Source organism: Bos mutus, chromosome 3 (genome assembly GCF_027580195.1).
Source record: "Bos mutus isolate GX-2022 chromosome 3, NWIPB_WYAK_1.1, whole genome shotgun sequence".
NCBI classification, from domain to species: Eukaryota; Metazoa; Chordata; class Mammalia; order Artiodactyla; family Bovidae; genus Bos; species Bos mutus.
Window position 1 is genome coordinate 90,328,088 of NC_091619.1, and position 23,667 is coordinate 90,351,754.

At 38.3% G+C, this 23,667-nt stretch overlaps 1 protein-coding gene across 1 annotated transcript in view; it reads left to right on the forward strand.

The window, feature by feature from the left end:
• NDC1 (NDC1 transmembrane nucleoporin) overlaps positions 1-23,667 on the forward strand; it is a 59,842-nt gene that overhangs the window by 20,082 nt on the left and 16,093 nt on the right. The window contains exons 7-16 of the mRNA XM_005903594.2: positions 1,066-1,117; positions 3,153-3,288; positions 4,142-4,234; positions 5,736-5,817; positions 8,181-8,339; positions 12,612-12,857; positions 12,957-13,072; positions 16,011-16,061; positions 18,451-18,514; positions 19,235-19,335. Of these exons, the coding sequence (XP_005903656.1) occupies positions 1,066-1,117; positions 3,153-3,288; positions 4,142-4,234; positions 5,736-5,817; positions 8,181-8,339; positions 12,612-12,857; positions 12,957-13,072; positions 16,011-16,061; positions 18,451-18,514; positions 19,235-19,335 (1,100 nt within the window). The remainder of the gene's footprint in view (positions 1-1,065; positions 1,118-3,152; positions 3,289-4,141; positions 4,235-5,735; positions 5,818-8,180; positions 8,340-12,611; positions 12,858-12,956; positions 13,073-16,010; positions 16,062-18,450; positions 18,515-19,234; positions 19,336-23,667) is intronic.

Sequence of the window (23,667 nt, forward strand, 5' to 3'; positions counted from 1 at the left end):
TGGTGGGCTACAGTCTGTGGGGTTGCAAAGAGTTGGACATGACTGAGCAACTGATCATACACACAAAGAAATACTATAGAATATACTAACGTGAGTTTTAAGCACAAAGATGCAGCTTATTTAGTATAATGAGCAGTACAAGTTGAGTGGAAGACTTTAATGCAAATAGCAACACATTAATATAAACAAAATCCAGCATTCTAAAATAAATACTCTTTTCATACTGTTTCTGAACATTTCCTGGTCCTACTTTTTTCTGTGGAATAATTTTATAAAATTGTTCTATTTGTATATAGGCCATTGTGTTGTCTGCTGTTAAAAATCTTTAGTTAATTATTAAAAGCATGTAGAAAAATGGATTGTTGTCATTTTAATGTTAACACTTTATTGTTTTTTATTAACCTACTGCAGTCAGCTTGGCTGGTACCCTTTAGGCTGACATAGCAGCTGTTTCAGCATATCCACAGTCAGCTAATTCTTCTGTAATTCCAGTTGTGTTTCATTCAGATTTTATTTTCAGTATTAACACTTTTCCTTTCTTTGTTGCACTTTAGTCTTTCTGTCCAGTTTCCTCTTTCAGTTTTTCGTTTTTGTAAAATGTCATGAGCATTTATCATGGGAGATAAGGAGGCAACACAACTATATGCTCTGCTGTCTCTGCCAGAACTGAATAAGAGATGTGACTAATCATTAACAGACTTTGAAAAAAAGAATGTCTGGCTGTTGTCTATATGCTGATTTGTGTACTACTGAAAAACTAGAGTACTATATTCAGTTGGATACAGCTGATGCCAGTAACTGAAATTTGCATTGTGTTGTTGAGAGCTGGTGTTATTTAATTAAACTATAGTAATTAAAATATGTATATGTTGAACCTGTGAAAAGCAAGGACTGTCTAGAAATTACTCTCTTTTCCTGCCCATTCCTAATCCAACTCTAGCATTTTGACTGAGGTCTTTGTGTCTACTTGGTCATCTCATCAATCTCATATTCCAAAGCATGATGGTTTATTTTGTTAATTTTATATGATTATAGCATGGTATTTTTTTTTCTTCCCCCTCTCAGGTCATATTCCCAAAGCTTGGATTAGCACTGCCATGGACCTTCGGGTAGATGAGTAAGTGTCACATGACAAGTCTAATTTTAATTATCTTAATTGTTTCCATTCTTTTAGTTGTTTGCTACTTTAAATTTAGCTTTTACATGAAGGAAAATTGTATTCAGAGGCTTCCCTGGCAATCCAGTGGTTATGGGTTCATGTTTCCAATGCAGAGGGCATGGGTTCGATCCCTGGTTGGGGAACTAAGATCCCACATGCAGCATGGCCAAAAAAATATTTTTAAAAGAATTGTATTCATTTTTGAATGTATATTTATAGTTAACATAATTTAAAATCCCAGTGGTATATAAAAGGGTATACAGTGACTCTGTTGGACCCAGTTTCTAGTCACCCAGTTCCTTTCCCCCAAAATAAGCAGTGATAATTCCTTTTTTGTTAGGTATAGCTTTTATATAAGTGGACTTGAGTTCTATAGGCATACCTCTCTTGTTTCTCTCCTCAGTAATCATTCTATGCTATGTTATAGTAGATAAGCACCATACTGTGGTTTTACTCTTAATTTTGCCTGTGAGGAAACCAGATTTGAGTTGTGTCATGTGGCCAGCTGAAGTTCCTAAGTAGCGGTGGAGTAAATAAAGCACTGGGCTTTATTGTTCCAGTTGTTTCCACGTGCACTTTGCATATAGGTAAAGCTTTAATTTTTATTTGGCAAAAAAATACAAACTTCTCTATTACTATTTGTTCTTTTAATTATTGGTTATTCCACCGTGATACTTTTTGTATGATCTTAATTACTACCACTTAAAAAAAATAACACTTTCATTGTATTTTTTAAAAATATTTCTTTACTTATTTGACTGTGCCAGGTCTTAGTTGTGGCATGTGAGATCTAGCTCCCTGACCAGGAATCGAACCTGGGCCCCCTGCATTGGGAGCATGGAATCTTAGCCACTGGATCACCAGGGAGGTCCCTTAACTACTACCACTTTTGAGAAGTGAGAATGTTAACATTTATGAATGTTTGAGATACTATGATTTCTGCACTGTAGATTTCATTTCCTAACTTGTAAATGTTTCTTGGTAAAATTTACTATGGTCGTCTGCTTAATCACTAGATATGAAACCAAATGGGCAGGTCACTTATTATGTTAGCCCAGATTTTAAACTTGGTCAAATAGAAAAAGAATGATATTTGATAGAAATTTAACATAATACTTTTTTTCTCTTTTCCCTTAAAAAATGTTCTGCTTCCATGGCAGTGTATGGTATTCTGGTCTTAACGTTGGCCAGGTCCTCAGTAATGTTTATTTAAAAGCAGAAAAAACAATTATTTCCCCCCTTCCCTCTCCCAGCCCCAAGGAGTGTCAAGTACTATGCTGGGCACTCCTAACATAAACTGTTTTAAATCTCCTAAAAGCCCTAAGAGATAGAAGGAAGAGATTATGCCACCATGTGGATAAGGAAACTGAGGGTAGGTTAGGTCAAGTGATTAACAAAATCACAGCATTTACAAACAGCAGAGTCAGAAGTTCCAGTCCTATTTGTTTGTAGAATTATGATGATGTTGCAAATTGAGCTGTTCAAGGTTTTGGTAAGATTGCCTGTGTTCTCTTTATTTAGCATTCTAACAAAGTTTCTTAAATGGTTTTAAAAGTAGAGTTTGTTATTTTTAGATAGAACTTTGTGCCCTTAACTTTTAGGAAACTGTTTATGCATATACAGATGGAGTTGAAATCTGGTCCAGGAGAGGTGCTGATCTTGTTGAACGGTTTTTAAGTATCAGGCTACAAAACAACACGACTAAATTTTACCCAGCCTCCTGGGGAGTCGTCTTCTGTCACAGAAAATGGCATTGAGGATTTGAAATGCCAGGAACTGAGAGCTAGTTTAGGTCTACTCTTTCCTCAAGGCTCCCTTGTGTTCTTTATAAGAAAGTATTAGTGAGAGAACTGTATAGAGTACCAAAGAAGACCGATTTGTCATCATTATTGTTTAGAAACAGGATTTGCTTCTCAGTTTGGGGCCCCAGGTCTCTTAAATGCTTAGACTGTAGTCTTCCCACAGGATTAAGTAGTGATTTCTGTTTTCATAGGCAGTTTCATAGGCCTCTTGACACTGTGAGGGGCCTCTTGAATCTCTCGTTGCTCTACCACGTCTGGCTGTGTGGTGTCTTTGTCCTGATGACTTGGTACGTCTCATGGCTACTCTTCAAAATCTATGCCACAGAGGTTAGTATTGAGTTTCTGTCAGTACTTCTCTGTTTTGGACCGCAGAGTTTTATTTTTGGTAGCACACTCATCAGCATGTTGTTGTGCCCAAAGCCATTTTGTGAAGTTGGGTTTTGGTTTTTTCCTGCGACTTCACAAGAAATGTGTCAGTTATAACCATCATTTAATTATAGTGTTTTTTGTTTTTGTTTTTTCCTGAGGAAAAGTATTAGTATTTATTCTTAATGTTAGAAAACTAAACTGAATGAACAGTTAGTTAAACTTGCTATGAGTTATCTCTAGTGTAATTCTCTTCGGAAAGTTTCCATTTCTGTATTGAGCGTATACTAGATTGGCCTGCATTTTTAATTAATTTTATATGCTATTGATATAGGTACTATTAAAATATTTAAATATAAGGCAATAAAAATACGTATTCTTTGAAGGAAATTTTAGAATTTATATTGAAGAAATGATTTAAAATGAATAGGAATAGCATTGTCTTCATCATTCAAATGTTCGTCTTGGAAAATGAGTGTTTCTGTTTTATTTTACCATTTCTGTAGATTTGTATCCTTCAGTGGCTTCAGAGAATTTTTGTTTCTTAAATTTGTTTCTATTATTGGAAGCCAGGGATCCAGTAATTTTGGGAAAGTAACATTTTAGACAGTAGTGTATTTGAGTATATATAATTTTAATGCTAGCTGTTTTTGTAAGGAACACTAAAGATGTTAAATTTGGTTGTCTTGTCTTCTTTATAATGAATTCCAAATAGTACTAAATATACTGAATGTCATTAGTGCTAATATACTGAATGTAGTTTGTCATGAAAACAAGACATTGCATAGTCTTTATATTTAATTATATTTGATAGGCTCATCTGTTCCCTGTTCAACCACCATTTTCAGAAGATTCAGATGAATGCCTCCCGAAAGTTTTAAACAGCAATCCTCCCCTCATCATAAAGGTATCAGAGCTATGCATTTTGTGTATTTACACAGTCATCTCTAACTTATCTTACGGAATGATCTTTGTATTTAACATATTTATATATTTTTGAAGGTCTAGAATATTCTAATACTGTAAAAAGTATTGTAAAAATCACCTACATGCTACATTGAATGTTATTACTTTTTCCAGCTTTCATTCCAAGTGACTAAAATGCAAATATATATTGCAATGTATATGTATAAGCTAGACTATTTCTATGTTTAGGAGAGATAGAAAAATGTTTCAAGTATGACATATAATGCTATATAATGATATACATTGGTTTTTCAGAAATTCCTCATGGTAGCAAAACAAAACACTTTTTTTAGTCACTGGATTAGGAAATATTTTCATGAGTATCATTGACTATTATGATCATAGAAAGTTTGTTATGATCAAACAGAGAGTACGTAGTTAATGAACTCTCTTAAAGTTTGAATAATGATAATCTGAAACAAATTTTAATCAAAAGTCTAAAGAATTTGTAACATGTTTCTAAATCAACCTAAGTGAAAATAAATTATTTTGATTTTGAAATTTTAAAGTAGAACTATAATATATGTGATCTTGTTAAAAGTTCATAGTACTTAAAAAAGAATGAAAGTAGAACCTAGAGTTTGGATTATACTATAGAAAAGTTGTAAACTAATAAGAAAATGACCCACCGAGGTTCTAATTACCCTTAAATATCAATTATGATTAGTTTATTAGATAAACAAAAATATCAGATACTCATTTGGTTATTTAACAGATCTGTAATTATTGGGCACATGTCAGTCACTGCTAGTTGCTTAGGGTGTAATGATGAATAAGACAAAGCACAACCTACTGGATCAGGCTGATATACAAAATAAGGAAAATTTACTGTGGTAAGTACAACGGGAACCACTTACTCTGCTTGGGACCCAAACAAGAAACCTTCACAGAAGAGATGGTGTCTTGAATGATGAGTGAAGTGGTTTGTCAGGGAACAAAATGAAGATCTATCATAAAGAAGCACAGAGTATGTTGTGTATCTGCTGCATGCTGGGTACTACCTTTGGATGTGGTAGTGAGCAAGGTGTTGTCCCTGCCTCACAGCTTGGTGGCTGGTACCAGGTGAGACAAGTAAGTAGGTACTTAATATAAATTACCATGAGTACAGCGGTTGAGAGTTGTGTGAGTGTGTCTTTGTCAGGGAGGCCAGGGAAGTTCCAGGAGGAAGTGCCATTCTATGTTTCCCACCACAAGGTGGAAAGGAACACAGTCCTTTCTGTAGTTCCTTGTAGCTGGTGCCCATAGTGCCTGGGGTAGCCTACGGAGGGTAGAGGCAGGAAAGTGAAAGTCTTGAAGGAAAAGGTGTGGTTCTGAAAAGTCTTCCCTTCATGAAAAATCTCAGCTGATTTCCCCTTAGATGTGTAGTGTTGAGCCCCATTCATAAATAAGATTTTATATAGAGGGTAAAAAAATTAAATAATGTGTATTTTCTTTCCTTTCAGTATTTGGCCCTGCAGGACCTGATGTTGCTTTCTCAATATTCTCCTTCACGAAGACAAGAAGTGTTTAGCCTTAGCCAACCAGGTATTGCTAAAAGTAATAGACCTAATAGGAATTGAGTATGTATGTGCAGAAAGCAATCTACTTAAAATTTTTGCTGAGTGAGATGTATTTATTAAAACATCACACATCAGTGAGTCTGTTAAAGAATCGATTTGAATCTAATACAGCTAAGTGTTCACATTGTTGTGGTTAAAAATTATGTTTCTAGGGAAAGTATTTTTCAACTTTTATGTTATTTCCTTCCGCCCCCCTCTTCCCTTCACCTCAAGAAATTGGAGGTAGGCTGACAGTTTTAGAGCAGAAAGGTACAGTTTAAGAATCCCAGAAGTTTTAATGCTACAAAGGGTCTTAAAAATCAAGTGGTCTGATTCTCTTATGGAGGACCTAAGTCTCAAGAGAGATTAAGTGGCTTAATAAAGTTAATGTCAAGAGTTGGAATTAAGAAATTCTGTCGCTTGACTCTTAGTTGTGGAGCTCCCTATTATGGCCATGCTTCTTTGCCTCCCTGTAAAAAAGCAGTGTGAAAAGGAACTAGATTTGATGGTGATCCGTCCAGGGAGGCTCTTGGCAGCTCTGGAGCATTTCTCTATTGTAACTGCCAAGCTCCTCAAGGCTGCAGCTGTGCCAGTAATGCTCTGCCTAGTTGTTAGAAGGAAAACCTTCCAGCCCAGCACCAGCAGGGACAGAACCGGGTGGCTTTCTCTCTCTCTAATAAGCTCTTCATTATTTGGCCAAACTTGTCAATTCCCACATTATAAAATAAACCTATAGTTACATGCTACGTGGTAATAAAATAAAATCCCTCTCCTTTTATGTTGTTCAGTCGCCAAGTCATATCTGACTCTCTGCTACCCCATGAACTGTAGCACATCAGGCTTGCCTGTCCTTCACTCTCTCCCTGAGTTTGCTCAAACTCATGTCCTTTGAGTTGGTGATGCCATCTAACCGTCTCATCCTCTGTCGCCCGCTTCTCCTTTTGCCCTAATCTTTCCCAGTATGAAAAACAATCCACTGCTGATGCTGTGAAAATTAACTGTAGCAATTCTTTTCTAGTAGGCTTAGGTTTACTTAAGAATTCCCTATACACTAAATGTTTTCACCAGATATTTAAGTTAACTGTAACAGGGTGGCCTGTTCTTTGCTAAAGGACATATTATTAACTGGGCAGAGAAATAGAGATCAGATTTATGGTTACCAGAGGTGAAGGGTGGAGGAGAGAGAATTAGATGAAGGCAATCAAAAAGCACAAACTCTCAGTTATAAGATAAATAAGTACTAGGGATGTATGTGTAATATGATAAATATAATTAACACTGCTGTATATTATATATGAAAGATATTGTGTAAATCCTAAGAGTTTTCATCACAAGGAAAATGGTTTTTTTCTATTTGTTTAATTTGTATCTGTCAGAGATGATTGATGTTCGCTAAACTTACTGTGATTACCATTTCATGACGTATGGAAGTCAAATCATTAGGCTGTATATACCTTAAACCTGATATAATGCTGTGTGTCAATTATATTTCAAAACTGGAAGAAAAAAATGTAATTGGACCATGAAATAGTTCCTTTGTGGTCCTAAGTTATAGCTGAATAAAACATCCTGGGGCCTATTGTTGAAATATTGTGTTTGTTTTCAGGTTAAGTGGTATTTCTCTTTTGAGCTGTGAATAGAGGGAAAGATTTAAGGAGGGACCTAAGCGAAGAGAGAATGATTTATTTGGCACCCAGGATGGATAAACCAGTTTTCAGTGGATTCCTCTGCTGTTCTGAACACACAGCGAATCACAGTTGATTTTTACATGACAACTATAGGAGATAAAAGGTTTTAGAAATCAAAAGATAGTGAGAAAGGAATTAAGAGTGTAGATCACAGTAGTAGGATAGCAGATTCATAAACCCTGTAAGTATAAAGTATGATCACTATCAAATAATGTGTCACTTCTGTAGATACAGTAGCAAATAGGGGCTCTTTTGCAAATGAAAATGTAAGGAGGCACAGTAGGTCAGCCACAGCAGTTTAAAGGTCACTGGGGGCCATGGGGTGCATCTCATTAGACAGGCTCAGTGTCTTAGTCTTTGGTCCGACCAGTATTGCTAGTGAAGTAACCTGGGTCTGTTTCACTCAAATCGTGTTCCTGTGTTTGGCTTTATTTTAGCAGTCAATTTGAGAGTTCTGTTTGTAGACTTAGGAAAATTATTTCACCCAAATATTTATCGAATTTCTGTTACTAGATGGCTTGAGTATAAATAATGGCTTAATAGTAGAAAAGTGGGCCCCACTACAAAATGTAATAAGCATTTTTCATTGATATTTCTCCCCATTTTGAGAGGATACTATAAGATTATCTTCATTTTAAAAGCTGGTATTTGGACCTCTTAGGTGGACATCCCCACAATTGGACAGCTATTTCAAGAGAGTGTTTGAATCTTTTAAATGATATGACTCAGAAACTTGTGCTCTACCAAGAAGCTGCTGCTACCAATGGGAGAGTGATGTCTTCATCGTACCCAGTGGAAGCTAAGAAATTGAATTCTCCAGGTAAATCCTTATACTACTAAGAGAGGGGAAAGCACTTACATTCTATTTCCTAAGAAGGATAACAGTAGTTAATCTAAGGATTAGATTGTATGTAAGTGTGAAGTATATATTTTTAGGCAGAATTGATCCAATATATGGGATATTGTACTGAACCAAAAAGGCCGCCTGAGTATCATTGTAGATGGTGGTAGTGTTAAAAGGTTAACGCATTTGATCTTTAAACAGCAGACTTCAGTTTAGCCTAAAACAGAGTCAAGTCAATCTTTACAAGCAGTAGTGGATGCTGTTCTGATTGCAGTATCCCAGAGGTAGCAAATTGCTGGAGTGCCAGAGAGAAGCAACTGAAGTGACTCAGTGATTTAGGGATAGGGGTGTCACATTCATTGTTTTAAGGTAGCTAAATGTTTGAAAGATGAAAGCTGAGAGGAAGAAGTAGAGGTGGAGGAACCTATGCTATTTCACAAAACAGCTTAAGTAGGTGATACTTAGGAATGTAAGACTGAGGAAAAGACTTAATGTTCTGATGCCTTGGGAGCCAGGCATTTAAAGAAAATGGGCAGAACTAGCTGGGTGAGGACCATGGTACACTTGGGGGCATAGGCTTCATCTGAAATGGAAAACTATGGGTTAGCTTTGATCCATGGTTCCCAGGTGAGAATTTGGGCCCAATATCTGAACTTCTGATACTGGAGGTTTGTAACATTGTACATGAGGCAGTTACCAAAACCATCCCCAGGAAGAAGAAATGTAAAAATGCAAAATGATTGTCTGAGGAGGCCTTACAAATAACGGAGAAAAGAGAAGCAAAAGGCAAAGGAGAAAAGGAAAGAAATACCCTTCTGAATGCAGAGTTCCACAGAATAGCAAAGAGAGGTAAGAAAACTTTCCTAAGTCAACAGTGCAAAGAAATACAGGAAAACAGTAGAATGGGAAAGACTAGAGATCTCTTCAGGAAAATTGCAGATATCAAAGGAACATTTCATGCAAGGATGGGCATGATCAAAGACAGAAGTGGTATGGACCTAACAGAAGCAGAAGATATTAAGACAAGGTGGCAAGAATATACAGAAGAACTATAAAAAAAAAAATCTTAACAGCCCAGATAACTGTGATGGTGTAATTACTCATCTAGAGCCAAAGTCAAGTGGGCCATAGGAGGTGATGGGATTCCAGCTGAGCTATTTCAAATCATGAAAGATGATGCTGTGAAAGTGCTGCACTCAATATGCCCGCACATTTGGAAAACTCAGCAGTGGCCACAGGACTGGAAAAGGTCAGTTTTCATTCCAATCCCAAAGAAAGAATGCCAGAGAATGTTCAAACTATCGCACAATTGTACTCATTTCACATGCTAGCAAGGTAATACTCAAAATCCTTCAAGCTAGGCTTCAACAGTATGTGAATCAAGAACTTCCAGATACACAAGTTGGGTTTAGAAAAGGCAGAGGAACCAGAGATCAAATTGCCAAGATCTGCTGGATCACAGAAAAAGCATGAGAATTCCAGAAAAACATCTACTTCTGCTTCATTGACTATTCTAAAGCCTTTGACTGTGTGGATCACAACAAACTGTGGAAAATTCTTAAAGAGATGGGAATACCGGACCACCTTACCTGTCTCCTGAGAAATCTGGATGTGGGTCAAGAAGCAGCAGTTAGAACCAGGAACAACAGACTGGTTCCAAATTGGGAAAGGAGTACGTCAAGGCTGTATATTGTCACCCTGCTTATTTAACTTATATGCAGAGTACATAATGTGAAATGCCAGTCTGGATAAAGCATAAGCTGGAATCAGGATTGCCAGGAGAAATATCAATAACCTCAGATATGCTGATGACACCACCCTTATGGCAGAAAGTGAAGAGGAATTAAAGAGCCACTTGATGAAGGTGAAAGAGGAGAGTGAAAAAGCTGGCTTAAAACTCAGCATTCAAAAAACTAAGATCATGGCATCCGGTCCCATCACTTCATGGCAAATAGATGGGGAAACAATGGTAACAGTGACGGACTTTATTTTCTTGGGCTCCAGAATCACTGCAGATGGTGACTGCAGCCATGAAATTAAAAGACACTTGCTCCTTGGAAGAAAAGCTATGACAAACATAGCATATTAAAAGCAGAGACATTACTTTGCTGACAAAGGTCCTTATAGTCAAAGCTATTTTCCAGTAGTCATGTATAGATGTGAGAGTTGAACCATAAAGAAGGCTGAGCGCTGAAGAATTGATGCTTTCGAACTGTGGTGTTGGAGAAGAGTCTTGAGAGTCCTTTAGACAGCATGGAGATCAAACCAGTCAATCCTAAAGGAAATCAATCCTGAATATCCATTGGAAGGACTGATGCTGAAGCTCCAATACTTTGGCTAGCTGATTTGAAGAGCCGACTCATTGGAAAAGACGCTGATGCTGGGAAAAATTGAAGACAGGACGAGAAGGGGACAACAGAGGATGAGATGGTTGGATGGCATCACCAACTCGATGGTCACATGTTTGAGCAAATTCCGGGAGATGGTGATGGACTGGTGTACTGCAGTCCATGGGGTCGCAAAGAGTTAGATAGGACTGAGTGACTGAACAACAACAACAGTCTGAACTTCTGGTCTTTTTCTTTTTTTCTTTTAAAGAGACAGCTGAAGAAGTTTTGGGGGAAATCTACCACTTTTTAAACATTGACAACTAATCTTGATATGTAAAAAAATCACAATATGGGCCAAAGGAAACATATCTCTGATTTTGATTTCATTATTCTGCTGGCTTCATAGACCACAAACAAAGAGATTGCAAAAGAAAAGTGATTTAGATAAGTTCATGAATGTCAGGTTTTAAAAGATTCTACTGTGTTTCAGATGTTGTCAACATTCAGATTAGCATTTATTTATTCAACAAGTATTTATTGAATGACTGCCACGTACCAAGCACTACCAGAGAATCAAAGATGCAGAAACATTCTTGGGCCTGACCTTTCAGTGGGAGGCACACAAACGATGACAAGACAGTGTAACTATTAAAAAGAAGTCTGAATGAGCAGGATGATGCTTGATAATGGAAGGAGGAGTTTAAAGTTGGTCCTGTAAAGATGTGGAGCCATTAGAGAATTTGAATAGTTATAGTTTTATTAAATTAGCATTTTAGAAAGATCATTGTAGTTCTGAGTTGGGGGGATCCTGGGTCTGAGCAAATATGGATTAGTCATTTCTTTACATTGTTGTCATATCCCATCAGTCAGAATTTGCCTTTAGTTTGAGGAATAATTACAAAACTTGAAAGCGTAATTACAAAACTTGAAAGCACTGATCCTGGGACTTCCTTGGTGGTCCAGTGCTAGGACTGTGCTCCCAATTCAGGGGGCCCAGGTTCAGTCCCTGGTGGGGAAGTAGATCCCACATGCTGCAATGGAGGTCAAAGATCCCGAGTGTGGGAACTGAGACTTGGCGAAGTCAAATGAATAAATAGAATTAAAAATATTAAAAAACAAAAAACCCCACCAGTTTTAATTTTTAAATTGAATCTTTAGCTATTTCTTATTGTCGTTTACCCTTAAAAAGTCATGTAGTGAAAATTTGTTCTTATAAATGTTTAGTGTCTTATGCCAGTTTTATTAAAAAGATAGAATACTAGTATAATTTATTGTCTTTGTGCTTTGTGCTGGAGTGGCAGAAAGATATTATTTTTGTACAAGAGACTGTATAATTGGTAGAGTTATAAGATAATTTTTGAAGAAGCTGTTTACAGAACAGATGTGTAGAAATCCTAGACAAGTTAATCACTGGTGTGACTTTTGTTAACTTTAAAGAACTCTGGGGAAAATGGGATAAGGTTAGTGCTCTGTACATTTTCACACTATAGATTTGATTTAGCCAAGTAATGGTTACAGTCCAAGTAATGGTTACAGTAAGAATATACAGTAACCCAGGGCATATACTAATGCAATAAAGTTGTTGCCATTTAAAAATAAAATATAAAATATAAGTTCATTCAGTGCAGCTTAGAGTTGGAGAAATTGACCTGGAAGATGAGGATATCTGTTTAGGGTAAAAAACCAAGAGAGGCTGAACCAGTCTGACAGAAAAAGATGTATAAAGCTCCTTAAGTGGTCACCAAGTTGCAGTAGTAAAATCTAGGTGTTGAAATTGTAAACCTAGGTGGAAACAATCTACTGAGCCTTCGTTAAATGAGTTAAGCAAAGAATTGAGGTGTGTAGAATTTGAGAACCTCCACTCTGGCCTACTTCGATCAGATTGCCTCTTCTCAGCACTGGATCTGTTCTTTTACAGAAGAAACTGCGTTTCAGACCCCCAAATCTAGCCAGATGCCTCGGCCTTCAATGCCATCATTAATTAAGACATCACTGTTCTCCTCAAAATTATCTACTCCTGATGTTGCAAGTCCCCTGGGCACTCCATTTGGCTCTAGTGTAGTGAACCGGATGGCTGGAATTTTTGATGTAAACACAAGCTATGGGTCACCTCAGAGTCCTCAGCTCACAAGAAGAGGGCCAAGATTATGGACTTCAGCTTCTGGTGAGGACCATTTATTTTCTAAAATTTGAAATGTCATAGTTGCAGAGAATCATATAGCCTAAGTTTTTGCCTTCTTGGTGTTTTGTTTTTTTTTTGTAGATCAGCAAATGACTGAATTTTCTAATCCTTCTCCATCTACCTCTATTAGTGCTGAGGGTAAGACAGTGAGACAGCCCAACGTGATTTATTCATGGATTCAGAATAAACGTGAACAGGTAGGATGACACGGGTAGAGAGAGGGTTTGTATTTACATATAGCTGTGATTCATGGGGTCGCAAAGAGTCGGACACGACTGAGCGACTGATCTGATCTGATCTGATCTGATAGCATTGAGAACATCAAGGATCTCATATAAATAAGCCATCAGGAATAAATAAAACTTTGGGGATGCTTCATGTATCAAATTGGCCCATATGAAATTACTAGTATTTGGTTTTGAGTTATACAAATTACAAGTTCATACGGCTTAACCTAATGCAGTCAGTGCCTTTTATCTATGAATTCTTTCATTTAAGAGATATTTATTGATTTCTTCATATATACTGGGTGTGTTTTTAGATACTGGGAAAACAGCAAACAAAAGTCCCTGACTGTATGTTTACGTTGCTGGGAGAAATATCAATAACCTCAGATATGCAGATGACACCACCCTTATGGCAGAAAGTGAAGAGGAACTAAAAAGCCTCTTGATGAAAGTGAAGGAGGAGAGTGAAAAAGTTGGCTTAAAGCTCAGCATTCAGAAAACTAAGATCATGACATCTGGTCCCATCACTTCATGGGAAATAGATGGGGAAACAGTGGAAACAGTGTCAGACTTTAATTTTTTGGGCTCCAGAATCACTGCAGATGGTGATTGCAGCCATGAAATTAAAAGATGCTTACTCCTTGGAAGGAAAGTTATGACCAACCTAGATAGCATATTGAAAAGCAGAGATATTACTTTGCCAACAAAGGTCCGCCTAGTCAAGGCTATGGTTTTTCCAGTAGTCATGTATGGATGTGAGAGTTGGACTGTGAAGAAAGCTGAGCGCCGAAGAATTGATGCTTTTGAACTGTGGTGTTGGAGAAGACTCTTGAGAGTCCCTTGGACTGCAAGCAGATCCAACCAGTCTATCCTAAAGGAGATCAGTCCTGGGTGTTCATTGGAAGGACTGATGCTGAAGCTGAAACTCCAATACTTTGGCCACCTCATGCAAAGAGTTGACTCATTGGAAAAGACTCTGATGCTGGGAGGGATTGGGGGCAGGAGGAGAAGGGGACGACAGAGGATGAGATGGCCGGATGGCATCACCAACTCAATGGACATAGGTTTGGGTAGACTCCGGGAGTTGGTGATGGACAGGGAGGCCTGGCATGCTGCGATTCATGGGGTCGCAAAGAGTCAGACACGACTGAGTGACTGAATGAACTGAACTGAGGGCAGATAGCTGAGCGAGCACGTGTATTATAGTTCTGGGTGGTGAGATGAGGTAGCAGGCACCTGGAACAGCTTGTCAGGCTCATTAGCTGTTGTAAAGACTGAAATTTTCTTTGAATGAGATGGATGACTACTGCATGGTTTTACCCGCAAGAATGACATGATGTAACCTTACATTTTGAAAGTACTGCTGTGTTGAGACTAGATCCTCAGGGGGCAGGAGTGGAAGCAGAGAGACAGTAGTAAAGCTGTTAAAGTAATCTGGTGACTTGATGATGGTATCTGGATAATGATATCTGTGACCTGAGTGATGGTGGTGGAGACTGTAAAATGTGATCAAAGTCGGGGTGTATTTTGAAGATAGGTATGATAGGATTTGCTTATGGTTTAGTTGTGGTGTGAAAGAATCAGTGTTGATTGTGAAGCTTTTGGCCCAAGGATCTGAAACAATGTAGTTGCAGTTTATTGAGTTGCAACTTTCTGATGATTCTGGAAAAGAGATTTGATAGAGAGGAGGTAGGGAAATCATGAGTCTGATTTTAGACATAGCAATTTTGAGACACTAGACAATCCAGTGATATAAGATATTAGACATGTATCTGAAATCTAGGGGAAAGTCCAGGTTAGGATTGAAATTTTGGAAGTCATCAGAGCATGAAAGCCATGAGACTCCATGAAAATTATTGGAGAGTGTAGATATAGAAGAAAAGAGATGCAAGAACTGGAACCGTTTGATGACAATGTCTGGGAGATGAGGAATAGCAAAGGAGACCGAGCATCATTAAGGTGAGAAAGAACCAAGAAAAGGGTGTTTCAGACAGAAGTGTCAGATGCTGCTGAAAAGAAAACATGCTGCTATGTCTGAAAAGAAGCATGAGGTTCAAACTAAAAATGAACTGGTGTGCTAGGAATATAGAGGTCATTGAGTCCTTGACGAGAGCTATTGGGTGGAGTAGTGGCAACAAATACCTGACTGGCATGGGTCCCAGAGAGGCTGGGAGAGGAATTGGAAGACACAGAGAAGCTACATCTTTCAAGGAGATTGACTGTAAGGGGACCAGAGAAATGGGCTAATAGCTGGGGGAAGTTGAGAGGTCAGGGAAGGGTTTTATTTCTTCAGATGGGAGAAGTAAGAACATGTTCGTTGATAGAATGCTCAGTTAATAGAGAGGGCAGATCTGAAGGCATTTTACAAAACGTCAGCATCACCTGTGGCTCCCTGTGTGTAAGTACTGCTGTGTCATGAATTCACTTTCAGCTCAGTTGGGTTATGTAGCTTTTAACTTAATACTAAGAAAATTATTTTCCTTGTAAGTATCAACTAGTAGAAAACTACTTCTGTCTTAAGATCTATTTCTTTTTTTTTTTGGTAGATGAAACATGCTCTTTTTTTGGCATTAATATTAAGAGATTAAAGGGTAGGACAGTTGTAGAGAATTGAGAAAGAATATGGTTTTAGGAAATGTCACCAGAACTACTTTTTGATTATGACAGGGCTCTCATTTGAAGGCTAGACCTGTGTACATGGGAGTGCAGTTTAGATTAGATGGCCTGTCTTGGTTATCCAATTTATAGTACAAAGGTATTTACTTACGTGGTTTACTTTACCTTTCTTTGTAAAGTGTGATGTGTTTCATTTAAGTTAGTGTCCGGAAGAACCTGGAAATGTGTAATATTATATTTGAGTAGCATTGAACTGTTCATGTGATAATTCTTCCCTTTTTTTCCATCTCAGGTTAAGAATTTCTTATCAAAACGAGTGCTGATAATGTATTTTTTCAGTAAGGTAAGAATATGTAGTTATAACATTGGGAGTGGGGGGAGGGAAAACAAAATAAGAAATGAAGTAGCAAATAGGATTAGACTTTTCAATATTTAGTTTGATCCTAGCAAGCCAAACAGCTTGGCATCATGCTTCACTAAACCTCCCTTTAAACAGTACCTGACCTAGACAGGCATCTCCATCAGTGACTTCCCGAGGCTGGGCTCTAGTGGCCTTCTGGGTCTCTTGGCTGCAGGCAGCTTTGTGCCAAGATGTGGCCCCTTCCTGCAAAGTGAGCAAATCCGTGGCTATCCTTCATGGCTCATTGTCCTGCTGACATCATTGTGGCCAGTTTGGTGTTCAGAAGAGAGATAACTGGGTTAGACTGCAGGTGTTAAACTGGTGTTGGATTAAAGTTGTAATTTAGGCCACAAACTAAATGACTTTCCAGCTTGTCTGTCAGCTGCCCCAGCTGCTGTAGGAGAGTAAATCTCAGAGGTAAAAGCTAAAGATTCATTCCTGTTTTCACTGCTACAGCTGTTGTGTGTCAGTTAATCCTTTGATGAGGAAAACCTTTGCCCATGTGTAGGGGAAAGAATTTTTGTTTTAATTATTTTAATCTAGCTTCTCTGTTTTTGCAGATACTGCATTATTAATTAATAGTGCACTCGTATTAATGCCTTGAAGTGAAAGTCTGTATTGGCAAACATTCCTTGTTTTGTTCTTTGAGGATCCTACTCTGGTGGGGAGAGAGATCTGAGTAACTCTGGTAGAATATAGATACATACACAAAGAATCCTTTCAAGTTCTTGAAACTTTTTTCACTGTGATAGCAGGGAATATCCATGCAACTAGCAAGAATGTTTGCCAGAAATAATCTGTAGGCTCTCCATTAGAGCCCTGGGAAAACCATCAGACCCCTGAGAAAGGTGTCTCATCTTCTGCCAAGAGAAAGAGGAGTTGTCTGAAGTTTTAATTCAGAGCGTTGTTTCAGAAGGATGGGAAGAAAACTTAGCTTTTGTCTTTTGTGTGCCATGCTCCTTTCACTTGCTAAGTTGTGTCCGACTCTTTGCCACCCTCATGGATTGCAGCATGCCAGGCTTCCGTATCCTTCACTTTCTTCCGGAGTTTGCTCAAATTCATCCATTGAGTTGGTGATGCCATCCAACCATCTCATCCTCTGTCACACACTTCTCCTCCTGCCCTCAATCTTTCCCAGCATCAGGGTCTTTACCAGTGAGTTGACTCTTCGCATCAGGTGGCCAAAGTATTGGAGCTTCAACATCAGTCCTTCCAGTGAATATTCAGGGTTGATTTCCTTTAGGACTGACTGGTTTGATCTCCTTGCTATCTAAGGGACTCTCAAGAGTCTTCTCTAGTACCACAATTTCAAAAGCATCAATTCTTTGATGCTCAGCCTTCTTCATGGTCTAGCTCTGACATCTGTACATGACTACTGGGAAAACTGTCCCCTCATTTAATTCTGACAGCATTCCTGTGAGGTGTCTTTTTGGCCTCATTTTACAGAGAAGGAAGCTTGAGGCTTAGAGGGGTCAGGTAGCTAGCCTGAGGGCACATAGCAAGTAAGTGGCAGAGCAGAAGCTGAATGAGATCTCCTTTTTCCTTGGAAGTGAATGCTACCTTAGATTCTGATTTTGCAGGTGGATCTGTGTGATAAGGAGTTGTAGACACCGCTGCTTAACTTTGGGAAATCTAACTTGCTATTGTTGTGAATGGGCTTCATTGGCTGTATTACGATAGCCACTTACACAGGCCAATTGTTCCACATCACAATACCTTGCTGTATTAAAGACTGTTGGGTGGTTTTTCTTTGTAGTGGGGTTGAAGGTAGACACTTTAGGAGAGGTAGTATGTACTTACTTAGGCAGTACTTTTTTTTTTTTTTTTAAAGCATTCGTAACCATTCTCTTTGGGCTTCCTTGGGGGCTCAGTGGTACAGAATCTGCCTGCAATGCAGAAGAGGTGGGTTCAATCTGTTGGAGAAGGAAATGGCAACCCACTCCAGTATTCTTGCCTAGAAAATCCCATGGACAGAGGAGCCTGGTGGGCTACACTCCCTGGAGTCGCAAAGAGTTGGACGCGACTGAATAACTAAGCATGCATGCAACCATTCTCTTGAATGATCTCTATGTTAATCCTCTGAGGTGGGTTGAGGGAACATAACTTATTTTAAATGAGAAACTGAGGTACATAGAGATTTAGATACTTGGCCGGGGTCACACAGTAAGTTGTAGCAGAGTGCTTTATTGCAGTTAAATCAAAATGTGTAAGAATTTCAGGTCTTAGCTCTTAAGAGGCAGCTGTGAATTTTTTATTATTTTAGTCTACATGGTTGATTAGATGAAATGATAATTTCTGGGCAACTGACTTAAATGTTTTTGTCGTCTTTCAGCACCCAGAGGCCTCCATTCAGGCTGTGTTTTCAGATGCCCAAATGCATATTTGGGCATTAGAAGGTAAGTAGTCTCAGTGAGCTGCAACAATGATTTATTTATTCATTAAATATTGAGGTATTTAATGAAAGATCAGTTCTGGACTTTGATCTCAATATTTGAATTTTCAGATACATTTTATGTGTTTGTTTTATATAGATAAAATTTTCTTATTTAGGTTTATTTCAATTTAGAGCTTTTCCTTGTATATAAGTGGAGAAACTGAGCCTGGGGTTCTTGCGTCTCTCTCTACTTCAAAAAAATTGCAATTAATAGATTGTTTTTTAACCATCGCCTTATGTTGGTGTAACTTGCTTAATATATTTAAACATATTTAGCTTAGGTTTAGTTGTTAAAAAACTATTTCTTTTCATCTTACAGATACTACCTTCTCAATGTTTAGATGATACTTCCTCAGAGGGGCCTTTCCTGACCACCCTATGAAAAGTATCCTTACTTTGTCCCCTTATCAGGCTTTGTTTTCTTAGCCTTTATCACTGCCAAACACAGTATTATTTAAAAGAACTTTTTTCTATTAGAACATAAGTCAGATTCATCTTATTTAAGACTATTGGAGTTGAGTACCTTTTCCATCCCTTTTGCCTCTTTTTCTATTCTATTATTCCCTTTATTATTTAGACTTCTGTACATTCAGAATATTAATTCATCCTCAAATAGATGTATTGCAAGTGGATTTGCCTAATTTTGATTCACTTTTAACTTGTTTCTTCTTTTCCCCTCGAGGTTTGTCTCACTTAGTAGCAGCATCGTTTACAGAAGATAGATTTGGCGTAGTCCAGACCACACTACCAGCTATTCTTAATACTTTGTTGACGCTGCAAGAGGTAGGCAATATATGGGTTGGGCGGAAGTAGAGGTCCTGTCTTCTCCCCCGCCTAGCCTTTTCTGTTTGTTTCTTACATTTCACATTGAGTAACGAAAAACATGTTGGAAGTCAAAACAATGGTACTGTTCTCACCGTCAGGTACTTACAGTCTAAGACAGACTAGGAAGACAGACTTTTAATTCATTTGTAAGTGTTAATTTTATTGTAACAGAGAAGGTATATTAAACCTGTAGGACATACCTCTGGTATTAATCAGATTATTTAGGATATTGGAATTCTGTTCATTACCATAGGTTTGCATCCTTACATAATTTGTAGCTCCTGAAAGTGACCTGTAGTTAAGTTACTTGTGTAAATAAGAAGTTACTTATCGACTAGAGGCTTAAGAAGATAGAGCTGGGACCAGTGGATTCCTGCTACGAGGCTGGGTGCATCGTTTTAAACTAACAGGTCTGTTTAGTCCTAGGCTTAAAGGAAGAAAAATAAAACATATGCTTCTTGTTTTTCATTAGGCTGCCTTTCCTGACTTCCTGTTGGGTGATATGTTTTCACTGCCTTGTATTATTAGTTCTGTGTTAGATGAGGTGTATAAACACTAAGGGCCGGGGGCATTTAAAGGTAGGGGCTTGGGTGTACAGGTTTTCTGGAGGAAGTATTTCTGAACTGGGTTTGAGGGATAACAACTGGTGCATCTTTGGGTCTTGGAAGCAATTTAAGATATGAGAGAAAACAAGCTTCGCTCTTCCTTTCTTCAAATCTCAATTCATTTTACCTCTTAGAATGTCTTACCCTTTAGAACCAGTGATTTTTTTCCTTCACTTTGTCCTCTTTGTGCTTACTTTCTCATGTATGTTATTTGAGACATGTATATACCCGTGGATAGCTTTATTATTTGGGTTCACTTCCCAACTACCTTACTGTAAAGAAAGAATTTTCTACTATTTCCACAACTTCTACTGTTTGGCTTATCTAACCACACATTAGGGTAACCATGATTATGGGTGTATCTTTGGTATTCATAGCATAGCTTTTTTTTTTTTAATCACTCTGGTTGTATAGTTTAAAATAAAACAACAGTACAATGTTCCCTAGTCTACAGAGTGATTTCATATCATCATTTTTTTGAACTTCAAGTCTACCTTGTGAAGTAAAGTGGAGATGTTTCGGCCCTGTCTTACACATGAAAGGGGCTTGGTAGTGCATTGGCTTACCTCAGATCTCACACACATCTTAGTGGCAGAGCTGGGATGTGATGTGATCTCACTGCAGGCATTAGCAGTGGAGTAGACCTCAGGGAAAGCTGCAGATCCAGTCTCCGAACTTGTCTACTGTCTTCTGCTGGACTTTTATTTTTACATAGGGTTCTCTTCAGAGAGAATGGCTCTACTTTTAGAACTGTAACTTTCAAACTTTTTAGACTATGATATGTAGTACATTAGACTCAGAATATAGAGGTGGGATGTGTGTGTGTGTAACAAATAAAAGATGCTTCCAACAGTGCTTACCTTTTATTTTGTGCTTCATTCTAATGTTTTCCATTCTATTTCATTTTTTAAAAAATGCTGGTTGAAACAGTTGATTTCACAAAGATCACAGTGCCCTAGAGGTATTCTGCACCAAAATTACTTTCTTCTCATCTCTTCACTATCAAAACTCGTAATTCTTCATAGTTGATTATGGCTAGGCATGATAAGGAAAGCAAATTTGTTTATTTGGTTGTAGTCATTCTTACTTTTGATTAGGAAGGTATGGAGCTGAACGGAAAGTACTTTTGAGGGGCAGAGGAGAAAGAGGCAAAGGTATATTTTTGAGAGTTTGGGAAGCGGTAAATGGAACAAAAACCCCTCTTTTGTGCGAGGCTTGTGGCATCTCTTCTCCCCAAGACAACATCACAGTCACCCTTTCGGTCATGCTCTACAGTCATCAGATTTTGCAAACCACCTTGCAGTCTTTCTACCCCATATCCCAAGATGGAGCGTCGTGAGGGAGTCAGTGTCCACATGGATATTTATCCCACACTTGGACTTTCTCACTTTATTTACTTTTTTAGAACTTTTTACTTTGTTTGGGGAATAGCTGATTAACAATGCTGTGCTAGTTGCAGGGGCCAGACATGTGCATGTATCCATTCTCCCCGACTCCCCTCCCATCCAGTCTGCCACACAACACTGAGCAGAGTTCCATGTGCTATACAGTAGGTCCTTGTTGGTTATATCCATTTTAACTATAGCAGTGTGTACATGTCCACCCCAAACTCCCTAATTCTCCCTTCCCCTTCCCCTTCTCTTTGGGCAACCATAAGCTCATTTTCAAAGTCTCCTGAGTCTCTTTTGTAAGTAAGTTCATTTGTATCATTTCATTTTAGATTCCACATATAAGGGATGTCATATGGTATTTCTTCTCTTTCTGACTTATTTCACTCAATAAGTAAGTCTCTAGGTCCATCCATATTGCCACAAATGGCATTATTTCATTCTTTTTAATGGCTCAGTGATGTGTACATCGTCTTTATCCATTCCTCTGTCAGTGAACATTTAGGTTGCTTCCATGTCTTGACTGTTGTAAAGAGTGCTGCAATGAACACTGGGGTGCATGTGTCTTTTCGGATCGTGTTATTCTCCGGATATGTGTCCAGGAGTGGGATTGCAGGGTCATATGGTAGTTCTAGTTTTAGTTTTTTAAGGAATCTCCATACGGTTCTCCAGAGTGGCTATACCAATTTATGTTCTCACCTACAGTTAGGAGGGTTCCCGTTTTTCCACACCCTTTCCAGCATTTAATGTTTGTGGATTTTTGATGATAGCCACTGTGACTGGTGTGAGGTGGTATCTCACTGTAGTTTTGATTTGCGTTTCTCTAATAATTAGCCGGATTGAACATCTTTTCATGTACCTCTTGCCCATCTGTATGTCTTCTTTGAAGAAATGTCTATTTAGGTCTTCTGCCCATTTTTTGAGTGGGTTGTTTGTTTTGATGCTGTTAAGCATCATGAGCTGTTTGTAAATTTTGGAGACTAATCCCTTATTGGTCTCATCATTTGGAAATGTTTTCTCCCAATCTGTGGATTGTCTTTCATTTTGTTTATTGTTTCTTTTGCTGTGCAAAAGCTTTTTAGTTTAAGTACGTCCCATTTATTTATTTTTGTTTATATTTCCATTATTCTGGGAGACAGACTGAAAAAATATTGCTGCGATTTATGTCAGAGTGTTCTGTCGCCATTCTTTCACACACTCATCAGTCTCAGCCTTTGACTGTCAGCCAGGCTTCATCGGCCTGTGTATTCTCCACTTGCAAAGCTTAAAAGTCCAGGATTCTAGTCTCTAAGCTAGAGTCCTTGAATGTTTTTGTGCCAGAGATCCCTTTAGCAGTCTGATGAGGCCCATGGACTTTTTCCCAGAATAATGGGAAAAATAAATACATAAAATATAAAGCCTTTCAGATTAGAAAGGAAATCAGTTATATTAGAAGATAATTTTGAAAGTATTAAGTTTGTGATACATTAATACATTAAACAACAAGGTCTATCAGTGGGTCTAATAGAGAAGGAAATGGCAACCCACTCCAGTATTCTTGCCTGGAGAATTCTGTGGACAGAGGAGCCTGTCAGGCTATAGTCCATGGGGTCACAAAGGGTCAGACACGACTGAGTGAGTGAGTATCAGTGGGTCTAACTCATCATTTTGAAGTAATGATAAGATGAATGGTATTTAAAGATAATTACACTAGTGTGATGAAAATATTGATGATTTCTGTTGGTGGCAAAGTTAGAGGAACTACTAATGCTATTGTGATTTACTGTTTCATAATTGAAAGAATTGCTAAATTTTAATTAGAGCTTAGTAAAGATAAACATGTCATTTTTAGCCCAAAATTCATGGCCCCTGAATTCTATCCATAGATCTGTGGGCTATATAAGAGCCCCTGTCTCCCCCATGCACAGCCTTTTATGCCTTTGCCTCTTCTGTACACTCTCTTTGTCTTTGCTGATATTTTCACTTCGTTTTTCAGCTCCCCCCTAGCTACACATATGTTGTTCCTTATCCAGGTTACACCTTATAATCTTTCACTTCAGCCGTTTTGTTACCAGTTCCCTCACCTCCTAGTTGCCAGGTCCTTCAGTTGCACCCACGTGGCAAAACTCTAAGGGATCAATCCCATGTTCACCGCCTACCCTTTCTCTTGCCCATCCCTCCTACTTCAGCCTCACTTCAGGCTCTCGGCATTCTTGACCTGAATTGTCACTATGGCCTTTTGCTCCCGGGACTTAACAGGGAGCCTGCATTCTGACTTCGGCCCCTGTCCAGTTGTCCCCATAAGCCCTCTAGACTCA